The 19,015-nt window shown below is 39.7% G+C and overlaps 1 protein-coding gene across 6 annotated transcripts in view; it reads left to right on the plus strand.

Annotated features, from left to right (window-relative positions):
• ATP2B4 (ATPase plasma membrane Ca2+ transporting 4) overlaps positions 1–18,696 on the plus strand; it is a 196,052-nt gene extending 177,356 nt beyond the window's left edge. For 4 of the 6 annotated variants that reach the window (XM_048496310.1, XM_048496304.1, XM_048496306.1 and 1 more), the window contains one exon: positions 8,641–18,696. In XM_048496310.1, coding sequence (XP_048352267.1) covers positions 8,641–8,946 — 306 coding nt within the window. In that variant the 3' untranslated portion in view covers positions 8,947–18,696. The remainder of the gene's footprint in view (positions 1–8,640) is intronic. The other 2 variants (XM_048496307.1, XM_048496308.1) reach the window with 1 other exon arrangement.
• Positions 18,697–19,015: the final 319 nt, after the last annotated feature.

Genomic DNA, 19,015 nt, shown 5'->3' on the forward strand with positions numbered 1-19,015 from the left:
TCCTTGTCACACAAACCAGCAGACTGTGTCAAAGGCTGTAGTGTGAAATGTATACGTTCGTATATTTTGAACATGTATGAACACATATGAACATACAAAGAAGCCTTATATCAGATCAAGCTATTGGTCCATATGTCTCAGTATTGTCTGCTGTGTCAAGTGGCTTTCCACGTTCTCAGAGGAGGGTGTTTTCTGATAGCTGCCTCCTGAGATCCTTTAACTGAAGGCAAGGGGATTGGCCCTCAGCACCTTTTGCCTGCTAAACATGTGGTTCACCACTGGTTTATACTCCATCCCTCTTAGGTAGCACTTCTTTTAGAACTCAGTCCATTACAGGAAGATAGCCACCTGAAAGGACCTCCTTTGCCATGTAAAAAAAGGTGCAGTAATGTTCCTAAAGCCATTTTTATGAAAGAAAAAGAGAATCAACAGAGCAAAGGATTTATGACCAGAGTGGTGGTATAGTATCCATTTGTCTCAAGCAGAGAAAAGTCATTCCCCACATCTGCTGTCTGAGATACTGTGATGGGAGAGGTCAGGAATTAAACTTGGGAACTGCTGTTTATAAATCATATGCTCTGCCATTGAACCATAACCCTTCCCATAAAAATGTGCAGTCTTTTAAGGCAGAATATTGGTTAGCAAAACCTTTTGCAAATCATTAATATCAGCTCCTTTGTCAGAATTAGGTTTCCAGACCAGATTTAAATGCATTCTTGAACCTGGGAGTACAATGATTCCTAAGCTTTGTGGTCAGCTTCCATAAAAACATGGGCTTTGAACATTTGCACAAAATTGGAAAACTCAGATGGCTAGCTATCTGATATATAGATGTGCAGGCTTTAGGATTACAGTTGTATGTGGAGATAGTGTATTACTCTGAGTGAAAAAGTGGCAGGTGAAAAAGAAGTCTGAAGAATAGCATGTAGAACAATTTTTCACTAGTGTTTCTCTTTTTATTTAGTATTGCCTCATAAATCTATAAGAAGCAGCAATCAATTATGGGCTATACCATGCTCTAAATATAATAGAGGTTTTTTCTTTTAAAAAAAACCACAAACAACACAAATTCTTCCCATCTAGAGTCATATATTTGAGTCCTTGAATACTGATCTGTTCTTTGGCAAGTTAAGAAGCATCGTCCAACATGGTTCCTGCTGGTTGCTACTTATTTAATTTCCCTTTTTTCTGACCAGTGTTTCAAGGAGGACTTGCTTGCATTTAGTACTTATCCTATACTGTCACTTTATTTTTTATGCGTACACCCAGAATTTCTGAAGGAGTGCAGCTGTCAGTGTTTACACTTCTGTCAGTGTAGCAGTTCATCAAAAGAAATATGCTCAGGTTTTTATTTTTCCCTAGTATTATACATCATGTTTGGCCAAGGGTGCCACACACTGCAGTGATTTAATAATTTTCGTGTCACTGGTGGATGAGGTAGGAACAGGGGGGCATATTCTTTGAGCAAGTAGAAGGATTTCCCATCACATAATAACAGCATCAAAAACTATGCTGTGTCTTTTTGGTCTTGTTCTATGTAGCTCTCTGCTTTATTTTTGCTGTTCTGTAAAGCTACCTGTCTGCTCCTCTCTCTGTCTCCCTCCATACCTGGTGGAAAGTTCTACAGTGTTAAAATTTCACTAGTCCCATGTGCTGTGTTCATGAGGACTGACTGATTAGAAAAGGAAGAGCTCATGAATAAAATTGCAGGGTGGGAGGGCTTAATACTCGCTTTCTACACATGACTTGCTGATTGTACACCTTAGAAAAGAGCCCTTCTGGGAAAGGGCGTAAGAGTTTGATGAACTATGACACAACAGGTACCAAATAATAAAGTTGTGATTTGGATCACAATTCGCATTTCCACAGGTGCCAGGACTTCCACTTGCAGAGCATGATTTTCCTGCCTCCCTCTCCTGCAGGGGCTGAAGTGCAGCATTTCAAGCTACTGTAAGAAGGGGTGAGATCAATAACGGCACTGCATAAGCAAAAATGCTAGTTGGGATCCCAGCCAATGAGTGTCCTTTTCTAGACAGAGGAAGGTGGGAAACTCCTTTGTTTTACTACTAAGCCAGCCCTGAGTCAATATCCCTTGGTGATGATTTGGGAGGGTGAAAAGTGTGCAAGGCTTTTTTTTAGGGTTTCTACTTTATGGTTTACTTGTACCATGCAAACTTTTGTAATAGATGTACTGGTTTCAAACCTGCTACCTTTAGCAAACTCTTTGTGAATTTCCTAGTCTGCCAAGGAATCCCTACATTTTGCAGATATGGTTGCCAGGTCTGGCTTGGGAAATGCTTGGCGATTTGAGTGTAACAGGTGGGGAGAGTGGGGTTTGGCAAAGGAAGGAACCACAGCGGGATATAATGCTTTAGTGTTCAGCATCCGAAACAGCCATTTTCTCTGAGGGAACTGATCTCTGTGGTCTGAAGATCAGTTGTAATTCCAAGAGGACTGCAGACCCTATCAGAGGTTGCAGAGGATCCTGGGACAAGTTCTGGGATGCCCATTCATTTCATATGGGGCTGTTGGGCATTGTCCTCACCTTTTATTAGGTTGGGCCCAAGACTTCTATGGATAAAGCATTTTTACACAATTGGTTTTTATTGTATTGTTGAAGGATTTCATAGCTGGAATCAACTGGCTGCTGTGGGTTCTTGGGGCTGTCTGGTCGTGGTCTGGTAGCTTTAGCTCCTAATCTTTCAGTCACACCTATGACTGGCATCTTCAGAGGTATGTCATGTTAAGATTGATGTAGTTGTTATTGTGTTGTAGTTTTACCATGACTTGCCTCTGAAGATGCCAGCCATAGATGCAGGTGAAACATTAGGAGCTGAAACTACCAGACCCCAGCCATTCAGCCCAGAAAACCCACAATACCCTGTTAATTTTTATTGCTTTTTGCTGCAGTTAATATTTCTGAAAAGCTGTTCATATCCCTGAAAAACTGCAGCTGAAAATGTGTATGAACCCATTCGTGAGTTTTTGCTCTATCCATGGAATTTATGCAAAAATGTTGAAGACTATTTTGACTGATTCCACCTTTGTAGTAAGTCTCTTTCTTCTGCATTACATCATTCTGGAAGTTCCCCAGCCCTCAGCTTTTGGAAGGAAAGTTTGAGTTCCAAAAATCATTTTCACAGACCTGCTTTATTTGAAGAAGCTTGCATTCAATCCACTTTTATCAATTCAATTTTTATCCACCCTTTTTCTGAAGAGCTCAGGACACTGTTTCCAGTGGAGTTTTCCCCCATCCTAAGAAGACATTGTAGTGATTTCATGGAATTGGGAAAAGTCAAGGATGGTGCCCCAGAAGTACTGGGTGCAGCAGGCAGGGCAGTAATCAGGGCAGCAGCCCACCCAGGTGCCCTCCAGCTGATTGCCAACTGCTGCCTGAATTATGCTGATGTTGCATCTCCAGAGGCAATGGCAATTTCAGGGCAGAGACTGGTAACAGCAATCAGCTGTATGGCAGTTGAGGAGAGAGCCTGACCACCCTTCAGCTGATTGCTGGAAGCTGCTTGAGTGTCCCTTGAGTCTGGAGACACATGGTTGGTCATTGGCAGTCAGGGTGTTGAGGAAAGCCCTGACACCTTTACAGTTGATCTCTGACCATGGCCACTGCAGAGGAGATGATGGCAAGGGATGGTGAGACCAGATGGTGATGGTCTCCCAAGTACAGGGCCGCAGCTGTCCTGGCTGCTCCGTAGCTAAGACCACCCATACTTTCTCCTCATTCTTCACAACAGCTTTGTGGTACAGGCTGGGCTTAAAACTGATAGTTGCTCTAAGGTCCCCCAGTAAGCTTGATGGCTGAGTGTGGATCTGAACCTTAGTGTTCCTAGGCTAAGTCCAGAACTGTATCCAAACTGACTTCCTGCACAAACTGAGTGGATCCCAGAGTTCACCCAGCTGTCCCCCCATGTCTGCACACTGCAATGGAATGTTAGGTTTGCAAATGAATTTTGACCTCCTTTATTGGTCTGTTCATTGTAGAACACTTAGTAAGCCTGTGAACAACTCCGTGATCCCTTGCAGCAGTTTGAAATGCTCTACACTGTCACGGCACATAAGCAGTTTTGCCCTTTTACGCTGGTATAATCCTGCAGCAGGTAGAATCTAGACAGACTTCAGTTGTGGGTACAAAACATGCTGTAAGAATGGATACTGTTTACAGTTCACAGAGAAAATGAGTGTGGATTCAGAGTTTTGGGTTTAAGCAACTGTAATGTTGGATAATATTAACTTCATGGGTTTTTTGGAATCTGAAACTCAAAAAGAAAAAAACCTAAAAACAAAACAAAAAAGTAGGGGAATGTTGAGGCCATACAATTCAACTTTTTAAAATAAAAAACCATACTAACTTACCCTTAGAATGCCTTTTCTGTACCAAAGAAGCTAAGAGGAGCTGAAGAAATAAGCCGAAGAAATGAACATTCTGGGTGACTTAAAATCTAGAGCTCCCAGTGCTGCCATCGTTGTTTTCTGATCGCTAAAAAAAATTATTTGTATTGGTTTTGTGCTGCCTTTGTCAGCATCAAGTGCTTGGCTTGTGTTTTTTTTTTCCTTGCCTTATATCAGGCAGTCAGGACCCAGGAATGTGTTGCAGCTCCCTAATACCATTCATGATGTTCAAAGAGATTCTTGGTTCTAGCTTCTCAGCATGGTCCATCTTTCCATCTCTAGAGCAGCTCTATAATTAAGATGCTGCTGGTGGTATACTGAATGCCAGAGCTGTAGAATTAGGGATATGTTCAGCCATTCTCCATATCTGTGGATCTTCACTGCCCATACAACATGTCAAGAGTTCACCAGCTGTCTGATTAAGACTCTCCTACAGGGTGAAATGTTTTTCCAAACACTGGCAGCCCCATTGGTATCTCCAAAGGTGTTGTACTCTGTCCATAATACTAATTGTTCTCCTTCTCAGGGCATTACCTGCCATCTTAACATTGACAAAATGATTTTGTGGACAGAGTTATTATTCTATACAGCTTTCAGATAATGTTTTGTCCCTTTAGGTCTCTGTGCATGCAGCATTCTGAAACCAAAGATTTCTTGCATGGTTGCATTTTTGGCAGGGGGCAGGTTTTGAGTTTCAGAGCTGCTTCGGTTTTAGCTTTCTGACCTTTTGGTAACCAGATCAAATGGTGTCATCCAGTGAATCACACCAAGTATAATTACCTGCCAGTATAACGAGAACTTGACTCAAGGTAAATAAAGAGCAGAATTCCTTTTTAGTAGCTGGTAAACACAAGTGAGTACTTTTAAGGCATGTTGGGGTTCTACGTATCTACTAATCAACTTACAGCCTGAAACTTCCAGGAATAGTAGGATCAAGAATTTGCTGGTAGCTCATGAAAGAAAAAATTGCTAATGGTGGGATATGATAGAGACTTGTAAAATTATACATAATGTTTCTCTTGTCTCATGATAGTAGAACTCTGTATCATATAGAGCTTATTGGAAGTAGACAAGATAGCCAATAGGTGACTGTCAGCACCCACTTCTGGCTCATTAAATTCACTATTGCAAAATGACCTAACTGTTATATTAGTTGATTTTTTTAAAAAAAATCCTTCAAAGAGGACAGTTCTGTCAATAGGTATTAACCAAGTTAGCTGAAATTAGCCTCCTTGTTCAGGGATCGTATACCTCTGATTGCTGGATCCTGAGGATAGACAATGGAATGTGAGTATTACTAGATGTTCTTCAGTTTCCCAGGGGCATCTAGTTGGCCACATTGGAAGTTGAACTGAATGCTACTCAGCCTGGTGCAGGATATTTCTTTTGCTCTCAAAACCAATAATCTGGCTATTGAACTCAGAGTAGCAAGTAAAGTTTATTTAAAGGCCGTGATCTAGCAAATACAGTTTGTTCCACTAACATCTTGTTGAACCTTTGTTTTTATGTGACTGTTTTTCACAGTGGATAATAACTGTAGGTAATAGTGTGACACTGGTTATAACGTAACTATGAAATTTGTTCTGATGACAGCCATAATATACTTTAGCGTAATATACCAGTAAGGTTAAGGATTCCACAGGGAATGCATGAAGACATGGTGAACGTGAGTGAATTCATCCATAATTCCTATTGTTTGTGAACGTGAGTGAATTCATCCATAATTCCTATTGTTTCCTGCAGATATTTCTGAAGTTTGAGGCAGGCTGCATCAAGGCTGCTGTCCTGACCATCCTGAATCCACCATTCCTTCACCTGAAGTAAATATAATAGAACTTCCCCAGCACACTTCAGAATGCAGTAAAAACCAAATAACACTGAGTTTGCAAGAAGTAATTTCAGTCAATTAGATACAGGTCTTGGGATTCAGTTTCCCTGCAGCCACACAGCAGCTGCAAGGAACACTGTTATAAAGTCTGTGGAGGCCCAGTTTGCTTCAGGTGCAATGTGTTGTTCCAGCATGGGGTAAATAACTTCCCCTGGACTATTTCAGGACAGGAAAATGGTACCAGGAGAAGTTCTTCTTCCTGCTATGCTATTGTCCTGAACTGAATGGGACCCCACAGACTTTTAAAACAATATATTTCCTAAGCCTAGCTTACTAAAAATGCATCTTGTAGTTTGGGCCTGAGTTCTGTGACTATTATGCTTGAATGCCTCGTTACAAAATGACTATTATGCTTGAATGCCTCGTTACAAAACTTTGAGTTTGGATTTGGAAATGTCTGGGTCCCATTCACAGACATTTTATGTAGATTTTATCAGAATTATAATTTAAAGCTGGCCAGTTTTGTAATGGAAACCCTGATGGCCAGTTCTCTACAAAGTTGCATGTGGGGGGGGGGGATTGGCAATGGAAAAGCAGTGGGCAGGAGAAGGGAGATGTTTCTCCTCTGTGCTCTCCTGCAGCAATTCCCCTCCCTCATCTTAGCTACTTTCTTTGCAGCCAACAAACATGGTCCTGGATCTTAGGATGGGAGGAAGAATTACAGGGGGAAAGTTGAGTGGCCAGTTAATCATTCTCGTTGTAGCCCTACTTTTCAGCAGGATAGTTTCCGTTCCCAGTGCCACTTTAGAGAAGTAAAAAACAGTGTTTTGGGGTGCAAAAGACGGGTAACATGCTCCTCTGCCTTTAGGGAAAGTTATTTTAATGCCTGTAGTGAAGGATGGGCATTGCCCACATTGTTTTGATGTCTGTAGAATTTAAAAGTAGTATGTGTTAACCACAAAACTTTGAAAATGTTCTGCAGTTTTTTGTCTTTCTTTTATAATAATGGTACTACTTCTGTACGAGATATGAGCACCTGGGTACAAAAGGGAAACAGGAATTTGTGCACAATTGAAGAACTGTTTGATCCTCAAATTCAGTAATTTTTTTTAAAGTTCCAATTTTGTGCCATCTCTATAAAATATTTGTCATTACATGTTGTTTTGTTTTTGGAATTGGTTTTTGTGGATTGTGCACTTCTTTAGAAAACTGATATATCCAATGCATATATAATTGAGCTGGTATACAATAACCTGTGATCTTTACATTTTTGTGTTGGTTGTCTGGGGGAGCATGACTGTTGCAGAAATGTGCTGCATCCTGTAAAGAGAAGATGCCCCTGCAGCAGTGTTCACAATGTTTTTATGTTCTTGAAACATGATTTGCATTTTATCTGTGTGACCGACTAAACTGTGATTTTTATGATTTGAGCCTGGGATTTTCAAAACATTCAGAGGAGGCTATGCATTGGTATTTTTCTGCTACATTTGTTTAAAGCTGCAGTTTATTTGCGTAAGAGCTTAGAGGCCTAGTTTCTTAAACTTCTTTGAAAGTCCAGGTCTTTATTTATAGTGTTAATGGACATTTTGTTGTGACACTAAAGAAGAGAGTCTAGCCTGCAAAATTGTACTCATGAGGCTAATACAATACTTGTACTGAAGATATTTAGTCCTTATTATCACAGGCCAAGAGCAGCTGTGAGTGCTTGACATAGCTACAGAATAAGCTCTTGGAAAAGGCTGACCATTTTACTGGCATGGGAACTCTGAAGTTGCTCTGGAACTCCAGAATATGGGGTCCAATTTACTGACTTTCACTCTTGCATGCTCACTGGTATGTTCATCAGTATTGGCATCTGCTTAGACTTGTAATAGTATGTGGTCTCAGCCTTTTTTTCTGTGTGTGACACATTCATTCAATTAATATTTATAGGTTTGAAAGATAAAAACTGACTCCATCGCTTCCCACCCTAATTTTGCCTTGAAGCAAATCACACTTTGTGTTTATGTCTAACTTGCCACCTTGAGCTGTTTCATTTGGGTATTTTTGTTGAACACAGACGCACACATTTGAGAACTGTTGTACTTTGAAAGTCTATGCATTTCAAAGCTGTTGTCTTAGAAATGTTACATGTTTTTTTCTTTCAGCTTCTGAAGCCGCCTCATAGTTGGTAGACCCATCACACGTGTAGTGCCTGACCTTTGACCCATGTGGCCGTTCTGGTTCTCCATAGGTCCTCTTTTATATTGATTTAGTATTTTGTTCGAAACTACTGTTGTTGTGGCTGCTGCTGCTGCTGTTGTTGTTACACTTGTTGCATTCTTCTTTCCCCTGAAATCCTTGAGGGCTCCTCTGACTACCGCTCACTGTGTTTGCTTGTTTTTTTCCCCCATCCTTCTTTGGCACAGATCAAAGTGGTGAATGCATTCCGTAGCTCCCTGTACGAAGGCCTCGAGAAACCCGAATCCAGAAGCTCCATTCATAACTTCATGACTCACCCAGAGTTCATCCTGGAGGAAGATGAGCCTCGGACCCCATTCTTCGATGGTGCCGAAGAAGACCTGGAAGATGAAGAACTCAAAAAGCAAAGTGGAGAGAACCCAGGCGAGTCCTCACCCCTCAACAAAAATAACAATGCAGTGGACGGCGATATAGCTGAGGACACCATTCCAGATCTAGAAAGCCCTTTACACAGCTTGGAAACATCGGTTTGACCTCTGAACTGTGATCCTCCTGCTTTGTTCCCCCTCATGCAACACAGGCACCTACATCTGACCACACACTATGGCCACTTCCTTTCTAAGGGTCATATATATATATTCCCTTGCCCCTTTCTCCCTTAATAATGATTTAGCTGTAAGAACCCCAGGACCACATGGTCAGAGTTTTGCTGCTTAGCAGTGATTTGGGCAAAGGTGCCTCTCTCAAGTGAGAAACCATCACATTAATACATTTTCTCCTTGATCTAACCACATGTCATTAGTAATAGTTGTTTTGTTTGCATGTTTAAAAGAAACAAGATTCAGATTATCTGAAAGAGCTATGTGACCAGCATCTGATGATGCAGCTGTGCTAATAGCTTCTTTTGTACTTGCAGAATCTGAATCAAATAACTCCACACGTTATTGAGGAACAGTTGGGAGAATGCCAAGTGGATGTAATTCCTTTATAGAGGAAAGTGAGGTCTTAGATATAAAAAGTGACCCAGTCTTCCATTGTGGGGGCAGGGGGAATGATACAGGACTCCTATCATTTTTCTGTATGCATATATACTTCTTACTCTCTCTGTTTCCATGGTAATATCAACCAAACAGGAGATGAGGGTGACTTAAAAGGTCTTAAAATGGATGTAATTGCAAATAAGTGATGTAGTTGCAGATAAGGCAAAGCCACAAGGAGATATGTATTCTCTGAGACTGAAATTAGGTGGTACATAACTAGGCATGTGCTGGGTATGAGTTAAGAGCAAATTATTTTGGAAGTCTATATTAGTAGATCAGTCTGTGTAGGGGAGGTATACTTTGATTTGATATTTGCAATTTTGTCTATCCAGTCAATAACTCTTAGGGCCTATAAAGTAAATATCCCAAGTTCACCCCTGGTAAAGGATGATTCCAAATAAGGTGGCCTAAATGTAAGCTATAACCCTGTCTAGTTTTATGAAAGGTTGTTATAGGGATGGAGTATTATAAGGTAATCTCTTCAAAGAGATGAGAAATTGTACAGCCAGTTCAGCTGTAATCATAAGCTGTCAGTCCCTATAGTAACTAACTCCGTAAGGAAAACTGCAAGGCTTTATATAGCTGGGACGCTTTGGCCCTTTATGCATAGAATGCTTGCCTTGGGATTCTTCATGAGCTCCTCAGTGCGCAGTACACTTGCACAGGGGTCTCCTTGCAGTTTTCTGTTTACACGCAAGGAGGCACTTTCTCCTGGGCATGCAGTTTTTCTATAGAGAACTGTTCAGGCCTGGTTCTCTTAACTCTGACCATCAAGTGATTCTTAAAGGTACAAATCTTAAAAGGCACAGACCTCCTTACACCCAGTACTCAAAATTGCTGGCTTAGCCTTTTAACTTGACTTTTATCCATATTACTGTTCCAAAAATAATCCCTCCCTCCAAATGAGAAAGCAAAGCAATTCCGTGGACCACACACTATCAAAAAAGGGGACATAGAGCCCTGATATTCTGTCCCCCCTCCTTTCCTGCTGCTATTGCTGGAGAATAGAGAGGCTTGTTATTTCCAAGCACTCTCTGTTCTTATGTTGAGATACCAATCTATCAACATGAAATGCAGAGGTTGGTGTGTTTTGGCTAAGCCTGTGTGAGTGAGCTTCTTTTCTTTAACTTGAACCAGACAGCAGCATGGGTGGGGGGGAGTGCAGTGAGATAGAAGGCAGTGCAAGGAAGAGGGAAGATCTCCAGGGGAAAATTGTGTTCACTGGCAAATTTCCCCATTCTGGCAACAAAGAAAATTTAAAGTCATGCTAAAAGTGGTCTCATTTTGCTATGAAAAGAATGGAAAGTGAAAGCAGGGCTCCAGAAAATAGGTCTGTACAAGAAATCTTGCTGCCATTGACATTTGTCCCCATCACATAGCAAGCAGATTGTGCATAGTTGGCCTTTGTTTGTTATAGTACACAGCACCTTCCTAGGGATAAGGGTCAACAGTAAGGCTTTATCATGTTTCTCATTAGGCATGTCTTTCCTTCTCCTCGTACCAGAAATGGCCTCTATCACTTCCCAGTATGGCTGCCTTTACCTAATGAGAAGAATACCAGAGAAGGTGAATCTGGCTCTAGTGCTGAATGCTGGTAGGGAGGGAGTGTTTCTGCAGCTTGGAGTATGTTTCCTAGAATCAAAATGCTGACAGACCAAGAGAGAGTCAGGCTCCAGCCTTGCAGTTACAGACCTATGGGGAGTCTCCACCTCCTCTGGCATGTCTAACCAAGGGCAAGATTAGATGAGAAGGACAGGAGGCCACAAATCTTTTATTGGAAATATGGTAGTTCTTAAAATGACTGGGTGGACCTCTATCACTACAAAATGTTTTGCTTCATCCTTGCAACCATCTCTCAAAATGTTGGTACTACCTGGAAGCAAAGAGAGAACATGTATGTTAGTAGCTGCACTAAAGGTTTCATTGCCTGGTTGCCTTCCCAGTGTTGAAATGTATACAGCTCTCCTTTGTGGTGGCTATTGCTTCCTTTTTTCTTTTTCTTTTAAATAACGCACAGCAAAAACTTCTGTGCCTTGTTTAAGCACTGCCCAAAGCACCGCCTGCCACATGGAAGCCTGGTACTTTGCCAAGAGATAAAGTGTTCCTTAAGCAAAAATGAAACTTAATGGCATGTTTGGATTTTCTTTCAACAACCCCCTTCACCTTCCAGATTGGTCACTGAATTTCATCACAAGTTCACGGTAGACCGATGGAAATTTCTTATTCTGATGTAAAGAGGACTTGAATGCCAGGCTCAGTCAACTGCCAATATCCAGGGGGGAAATACCCATCATCAGCCATCTTAATTGAGAATAAGCCACCATACCATCCCTCATCCACTTAATTTCCTTCCAGATATATCCACTTCATTCCTTTCATCTGAACTGTACACACTGGGTGGAATGGGGCGGGGCGGGGCGGGGACTGCCATCTTTGGCTATGAGATCTACTAGATTTTTTTAAAAAAACTCTAATTTAGTTATGTTCTAAGGGTTACACTGCTTCAAAGGTCATTTTTCTATTTTAAAGACTTGCAAAAAATGGTGGTGTTAAGTGCTTGCATAAATATTTATGAAATATTTTGGGGAGGGAGGGGACACTGATTTTTTTATTTGTTTGATATTTTTATTACCTCAAACGTTTTGGAAGGAAAAAAAAACACTGTGGCACTTAGAGTCACTCCCAGAAAAATCTGTAATTGACAGGTTGCATTGAGGGGTCTGGCCTATGTTTTAGTTCATACATTTTTCTTTCTTGTATCTAGCTTCCTCACTTAAAGGAGGGTGGGAGAGGGAAATAATTATATAAATATTATGCAAAAAATATATAGTTTTCTTTAGATCAGAAACAGATAAGTCAGCCATATGTATTTTGTTTAAAGGAAACAAAGCTGTGAGTTATGTCACTGCAGTGGAATGTGGTCACATGGCTGGCAGTTGAAACTTAATGATTGGTCAGACTCCAGCTAGCTTCCTTTCTCTGAACAGCCATCTTTGTACTAAAGTCAGTTGTGTTATACAGAAATGTTTTTATATAAATTATGTTGGTATGGCTGGTTGCTTAAAGTATAAGTGTTTATTGTGCATATATTTTAATGTAATTTCTTTCTATTTTAGTTTTTATGATAAACTGGCAGCAATTGACTGGGCTTAAGTTATTAAGGACCCATACAATATTTGGTGGTGATGCAATGCTTTAGATAAGACATGGCCTCCAATCAACAGATACATGTGTGCATACACTTATCAATCAAATCGCTGGCATTTGGGGGTTTCACAGCACTGGTCACTTGCTTGGAGAGTAGAGGGGAAAGGGGGGAGGACCTTGATGCAGTTCCTTCATTTTCACAGACAGATTGATTGATAGTACTGTTATAATTGGACTGTGCCAGCCACCTGTCAGGGAAAAGGCATGCAGATCCAAGCCAGCAGGGATCAGCACAGTCATCCCCAGGTATGGGAAGTAGGTTTTTTAAAACTTCACATAGCATCCTTTGTGTATATTTGGATTGTACCCAAACAAGGTTATACACTCATGGAAGCTTGCTTCAGTGTGCAATCTAACCTTTTTGGATCAGGATAGTGGTAGACTATAATTTTTCTGAAAATATACCTTGAAGGACTAAAAGGTCTTTACTGCCAATAGAGTGAGCAAGAGAGGGAAGAATAATTGATTGTGTCATGCCATACAGGAAATGAGGTAATATCCTGTGAGGTGTGTTAGTTTGCTTGGGAATGCTGTGTTTTTTTAAGAAAAGGAAAATTCCTTGAACATAGTTTTACATCCAGTTCTTAATAGTAGAAATTTATTCTTTTGTTAAATAAATTGGCAGATTGGTACCAAAGACATCACTTCCTGTGTGCAATGGAGAATATCCATTTTTAGGGTTATGATTATATAATTGGTTCTTTTTATTGATTTGCACAGGGATCTGACTTAATTTTTCAAAAGTTTGTGCAATAAGTTTTAAGAAAATATTATTTAAAAAAAAGATGACAATTCCAGAAGAAAAACAAATCTAATGGTAATTTTAGCCATGGGCACGTATAGACAAAAATACATATGCCAACCATGCTTACGAGTGGCATTTATATAGTAGTTCAAACTTCTGCATATGCTTCACTTGCCTCTTTCACATGCCCACCAGGTAAGGTGGGGCTGAAGCAAAATGTAGGACCCATGAAGTGAGTCCAGCTCAATAGGCCTGTTTGCAAGGGTTTGTATTCAAAGAATCTGTCTTTCCCACAAAATTCCCCCTCCCCAGTTCAGCAAATGTTTCTGATCTACTTTGCTTTTATGTGATATAAGAGTAAATGGTTGAGATTGTTGCAGGGTTGATACCAGTCACAGCTTTAAAGTGGAAGAAATGTAGGTTCCATATGTGTCCTGGAAGTGTTACATGTCCACATTTCTGCTGTTCCCATTAATTCAAGAGGCCATAAGTCATCTTACTTCTTTACAAGGGTCCTCTTGACAGGGAATTTTCAGCAGAAATACTTGATGAACAAATGGTATCATGAGTAGAGAGAGTATTGCTTGAACTATCTCCTCCTTGTGTGTGATGCTTTTATGCCAACCTCAATATTCCTTTGTAGCCAATGCAGTTGTAACCCATTGTTCTCTTCTCATTCTTGGTTGTGCTTTATGGTGGCAATATCCTATTAACCAAAAAGAAGAATCCAAACTACAAATTCATGTACCCTTTAACATTCCCATGGCTAAGATTACTTGTTTTGTTTTTTTCTGACCATAAATAAATATATATACACTATTAGACTTAATATTTGTATATATATTTATCTAAATAAGAAACTTTTCTAAACAAGCATGCAGATAAGAATTTATGGGTTTTTCCCTTTTTTCAGTAACTAGTATGATAAGCACTGGTATTTTTGTATAAAAAATTAAAAAAACAAAAGACTGAATATTATGTGGTATGCATGACATTAAAAAAAATGGTGGTTTCAAAGCAATATGTACCCTGGTGTGTTTGCCATATTCTAGAGTCCAGCTTAAAGTGCACCTGATCTGTAATTGCATTTTGATATTATTTAATCTCTATGTACAATGTTTTGCATGTATTTATATGGTTCTTGGGAAGAAATTTTGGGGTTGGGGGGCAGAACTATGGGATTGGGATGATTGTCATCTAGTTTCTTCTGAAACATTTGAAACTTCAAACGTAGATAATGACTGAGAACAGGACGGGGAAACCAAGCCAAATTTTTTTTAAGGTGCAGCGGGGGGGGGGGGGCATGTTTTGAATTAATAAAGCTTTTTTGCTGTTGAGCAGAAACAATGCGCGAGTGCGTTGAGAGAATAAACTGTGCCCACTTGTAACTGTGATGTCTTCAATACATGTCCCACCACTTTATGAAGTCACTGATCATCTATTGAAGCTGAGATAAAGGATAACCTCAATGAATGTAGACGTCTTGACCTGGAGTCAAATCATAGTGTAAAACTTATGCTGATGTATTTCAAAAAAAGCTAAACTAAAGTCTTATCAGTTTTGTAAAGTTACCCATATCCAGTGTGCAGACATGCACAACCTGTTTTGTGCCACTTCTAGCTTCTATTTGGTCTCAGCAAGGTCCAGAAAGAGCCATCAAATACTAGTTGAAACTAAAGATATGCATACCAGCTCTCTAGAAGAGAATTTTAGCAGAAAACAGAAAAATACAATTTTTTGACAAATGTGCATTTTTTAAAAAAAAAATGGGCCCAGAAAATAGAGGGAAAACATAAATAAGTATATTAAATTTAAAGTAGCTCTCCAATTTGTAATGATTATACATACGATAGTATTTGTAAGCAAGTTACTAATGTTATTTATTTCTAACACTTTTGGACTGGATCCTGTCTTCCACTAATGGAAGTCACTTCCATCATTTCCTCCCCACACTGTTCCAGGGAAATCCATTGACCTTCAAAGGTATAATTGTGAAGGGGGGAGGGAGGGAGCAGGCTGCAGCAGGAACTAGGAGATTTGAAAGTTTTCTTCTGGTGGCGCTAGTTGGGCCCTATAGCTTTGTTTCCAAGAAAGTCCAACATTATGTCCATAAATAAAAAATATTTGATGTGTGTAGTTTCTTACATGGAAGAAATCTTTTTTGCTTCCAATAACACCTAAATGAGCATACAACTATAATAACTCAGTTTATATACCAGTATTTGAGCATTTAATACTAACATAATAAATGTACACTGCTTTGGACAGTGTAGTGTAGATGCAGCCAGTAGATTCCAAGATTTTATGCATGCTTCCAATAAAACCAGAAAAGTACAAAATTGATGCATATACTTTTATCACAAACGGAATGAAGGCTAATTGCCTTACCCCAAGGCATGGTTTCACAGTACACATGCATTATTTTTGACAATATAGCTGTCCCACAAGTTGGTACATGTGCAGCTTCAAAATTGAGCATATAAAGACCCTCTGAGGCCATTTTGCTCAAGGAAAACAGCATGGGGCAAAAGCCAAAGCTCTTCCTACAGGTTGCACTCTCAATCCAAATCATACTCTAGGTCACTTGGGAAATTTGTTTCCTGCTACCAGTAGTAAGATTTGGCACTGATGTGGTCGAATGGGATTGTCCAGTATCATGTCTGAAGTGGTCCATGTTATCCCAACAGAAAGTGATGTGTTTGCTATATGTGAGTTTTGCATTCTTCAAGATATTTGGGGGAGGGTTGATTTTTTTGAACAATGAAGACATTCACAAACATTAGGATAACATTCTACCAAATTTCAGCGTAGTGATAGGCCAGAATATAAAAATAATTATTCAACAGCAGTGGAAAATTAATAATTAATACCCAATGAGGGCTAGTGTTGAACTCTGCAAATACCATTCCATACGTAGCAAACCTGAGATTGGAAGGGATGTTTACACTTTACCCCAAGTTTCTTCATGCTTTAGACAACCTATAGATTAGATCAGAATTTGTAGGGGACCAGTAAGGTAATGAATGCTACTAGACTTTCCCCTGGCATGAGACATGTCTCTCATGATGACACTTCTTAAATTACAAAGGTATTATTTGAGGTAAACCCCAACTTCTTTCAGGACATGCTTCTTAAGAAACCAATAGTTAAATAAAAAGGCATTCTTTGGTCACATTCAAGTTTCCAGATTGGTAAACAAGGGGATGCAAATACTGGATTTTGACTTTAATAGGGAAATTAGCAGGTTCTGGTTGTTCCTTCACTGTACCAACAAGATAGAAGAGGCTACATCTGCAAATTCAGTTTCCTGTACAACCTTTTTAAAAAAGAAAGAAAATCCTAGAATTAATCTGGCACCCTTCTTGAGTTCTGTGCACATTTTGATTATTTTGCCTACCAAGCTTCTGGCCATGGCCTTATTCCTAAGATCATTCTATGTGCTGTGGTTTGAATAAGACTGAATATGCAGAAAGTCAAGTTTCATGTGGCCCACTATCATAATTTAAAGGCTGTTAAGCAGACTGTGTGTGTGATATTGACACGACAGTGGCTTTCAACATCCATAGACATATGGACATAAACAAAATGCTGGATCTCATAGCACCTTGCACAAGCAGTGTTTTTTGTACACTCAATGCCTCATCTAACGGATTCACATAAAGCTAAAACAAGTGACCAAATATACAATGCAGAAGTTTTTGGAAGCCTAGCAAAATAATTTGTTAAAACTGATCTCAGGCTGAGTGGGGGAAAAGAAGCTGTGGTTTTCCAAAGGGTCATGATCTTCTCGGTACTCTACTTTTTATGATATTGCAGATTTATTTGCAACAAACCTCTGAACCAAATGTGTGCTTGGCAGGATATTAGATGATTGCAAGTCCTACAGTAGTAACCCTGGGCTTTAAAAAACATCAAGGTTAGAAAAAGACTCTAATGAAAAGTAGTGTATAGCTACAGAGCTAAGTATTTTCCTTAACTGACTGCCTTTTCTATGCTGCTATACAAACATGCCAAATTCCTTGTGGCTTGACTTTTACTTTCAAATAGCTAATTAATGATTCACATGAGCATTGTCTGATCTCTGTGGCCTATGTGCTCTGTGGTTCTTTACTGTGTCACCTGTGCTACTTGTGCCATAATTTAGTAGATGTGAAAGCTGCCATCTCTGTGCCTTTCAACCAGCCCACCACTGCCCAACCTCACTGTTCTCTCTTCTGTGGAATTGACAGTGCTGGTTCTTTGCAGCTACTGCTTCGTAAGACTTGAACGATTTGAGACTTAAGGTTGCAATCAATTCTAGTAATATCATATTAGCAAGCTGGATTCTGGATCAGATGGACAATAGGTTAATGCCTTTTAAAGGGCCTTTTAAATCGTTTCATTTTAATGGCACACAGTTCAGACTTCCATTGGGAACCTGCTGCAAGTGCAGGATATGAGGGAATTACATAGAATAATAGCTAGACCAGAGATCTTCACAGCACATTTCTTTTTTTAACCATAATTGTTGACAATCATAGTCAAACTATATTTCATGTAAGGCCACCTTTCAGTTGGTTCAAATAATTAAATTTCCATTGGGTCCAAACATTTTTGTTAACATCTGCCCAAATGAACCAAGCAGGATATTCTGTAGAATTTGTTTGCCTTAAAATGGGCTGGCGTGCAATCTCCACGTAAATAGAATGAGAAGTGCAAAACAGTATTGTTTGGTGGTCTGGATGAATTTCTTGGCAAATGCATCTCTTTTGATACAGGTGAGAGTCATTTTATTTCACCTGGTGATCTGAACTGAAAGCCGGTGGACTGTAGCAGACCTTGAGAAAGCAAACTTTCAGAACAAGGCTGCTTGCCAGTTGTTCCCCGAAATCAAACCCTTGGGTGCCCAAAGAATGCTTGCTTGGAAAACATATTTTCATCCAGTAATAGTTGGAGAGGAGATCTGTAGCTTAAGAAAAAAGTAGTTGTACCTAATTAAAAAATAAGGTAAGATCTTTATCTATTGAAATAGCTCACAATAATTACCAAATTTGTAAGGTGCTTGGATTTGTTCCCTTTCATAAATTCACCTTCAAATAGTATAGGCCTAGATGCAGAGAGGAATCAAATCTGCCCATTGGCATGTGAAGCAGACTTGTGGGAGAGGGGAATGAAATCATCTGTCCATAAAGAGCTAGAGCCATTTCTGAGGAGACGTCTGGCAATCAAAAGCTGCTCCTTAGCTATGTCCCAGTTTGTGACCATGGGTTACACCAATACCAAGTGCTTTGGTCTTGGTGAACTGCTACATTTTTTAAAAAAAAATCACCAGTGCACAGTCTGCCTTCATCTTTTCAATAAATCTTTAGTCCCTTTGACTAGTTTGTTAGCTGTTCTGGGGCCTTGACATTTGGTCTGTTGGCTTTTCAACTTGTTTCCTAAACAGACTGAACTGTGATCCAGAAAACTGGATTGGGATTGCTATTCAGGTAAATTCATGTTGCCGTTTATGAACAAAGAAATTGGACCTAGCAGATAATTGCCTAATTCTAGGGCAAAAAATAAAATAATTGAAAAAAATTAGAAGTGTACACAAAGCAAAGCCTCACTAGATATCAGTGCTGAATATTT

This window comes from Sphaerodactylus townsendi, linkage group LG05, assembly GCF_021028975.2.
Source record: "Sphaerodactylus townsendi isolate TG3544 linkage group LG05, MPM_Stown_v2.3, whole genome shotgun sequence".
Taxonomy (NCBI): Eukaryota; Metazoa; Chordata; class Lepidosauria; order Squamata; family Sphaerodactylidae; genus Sphaerodactylus; species Sphaerodactylus townsendi.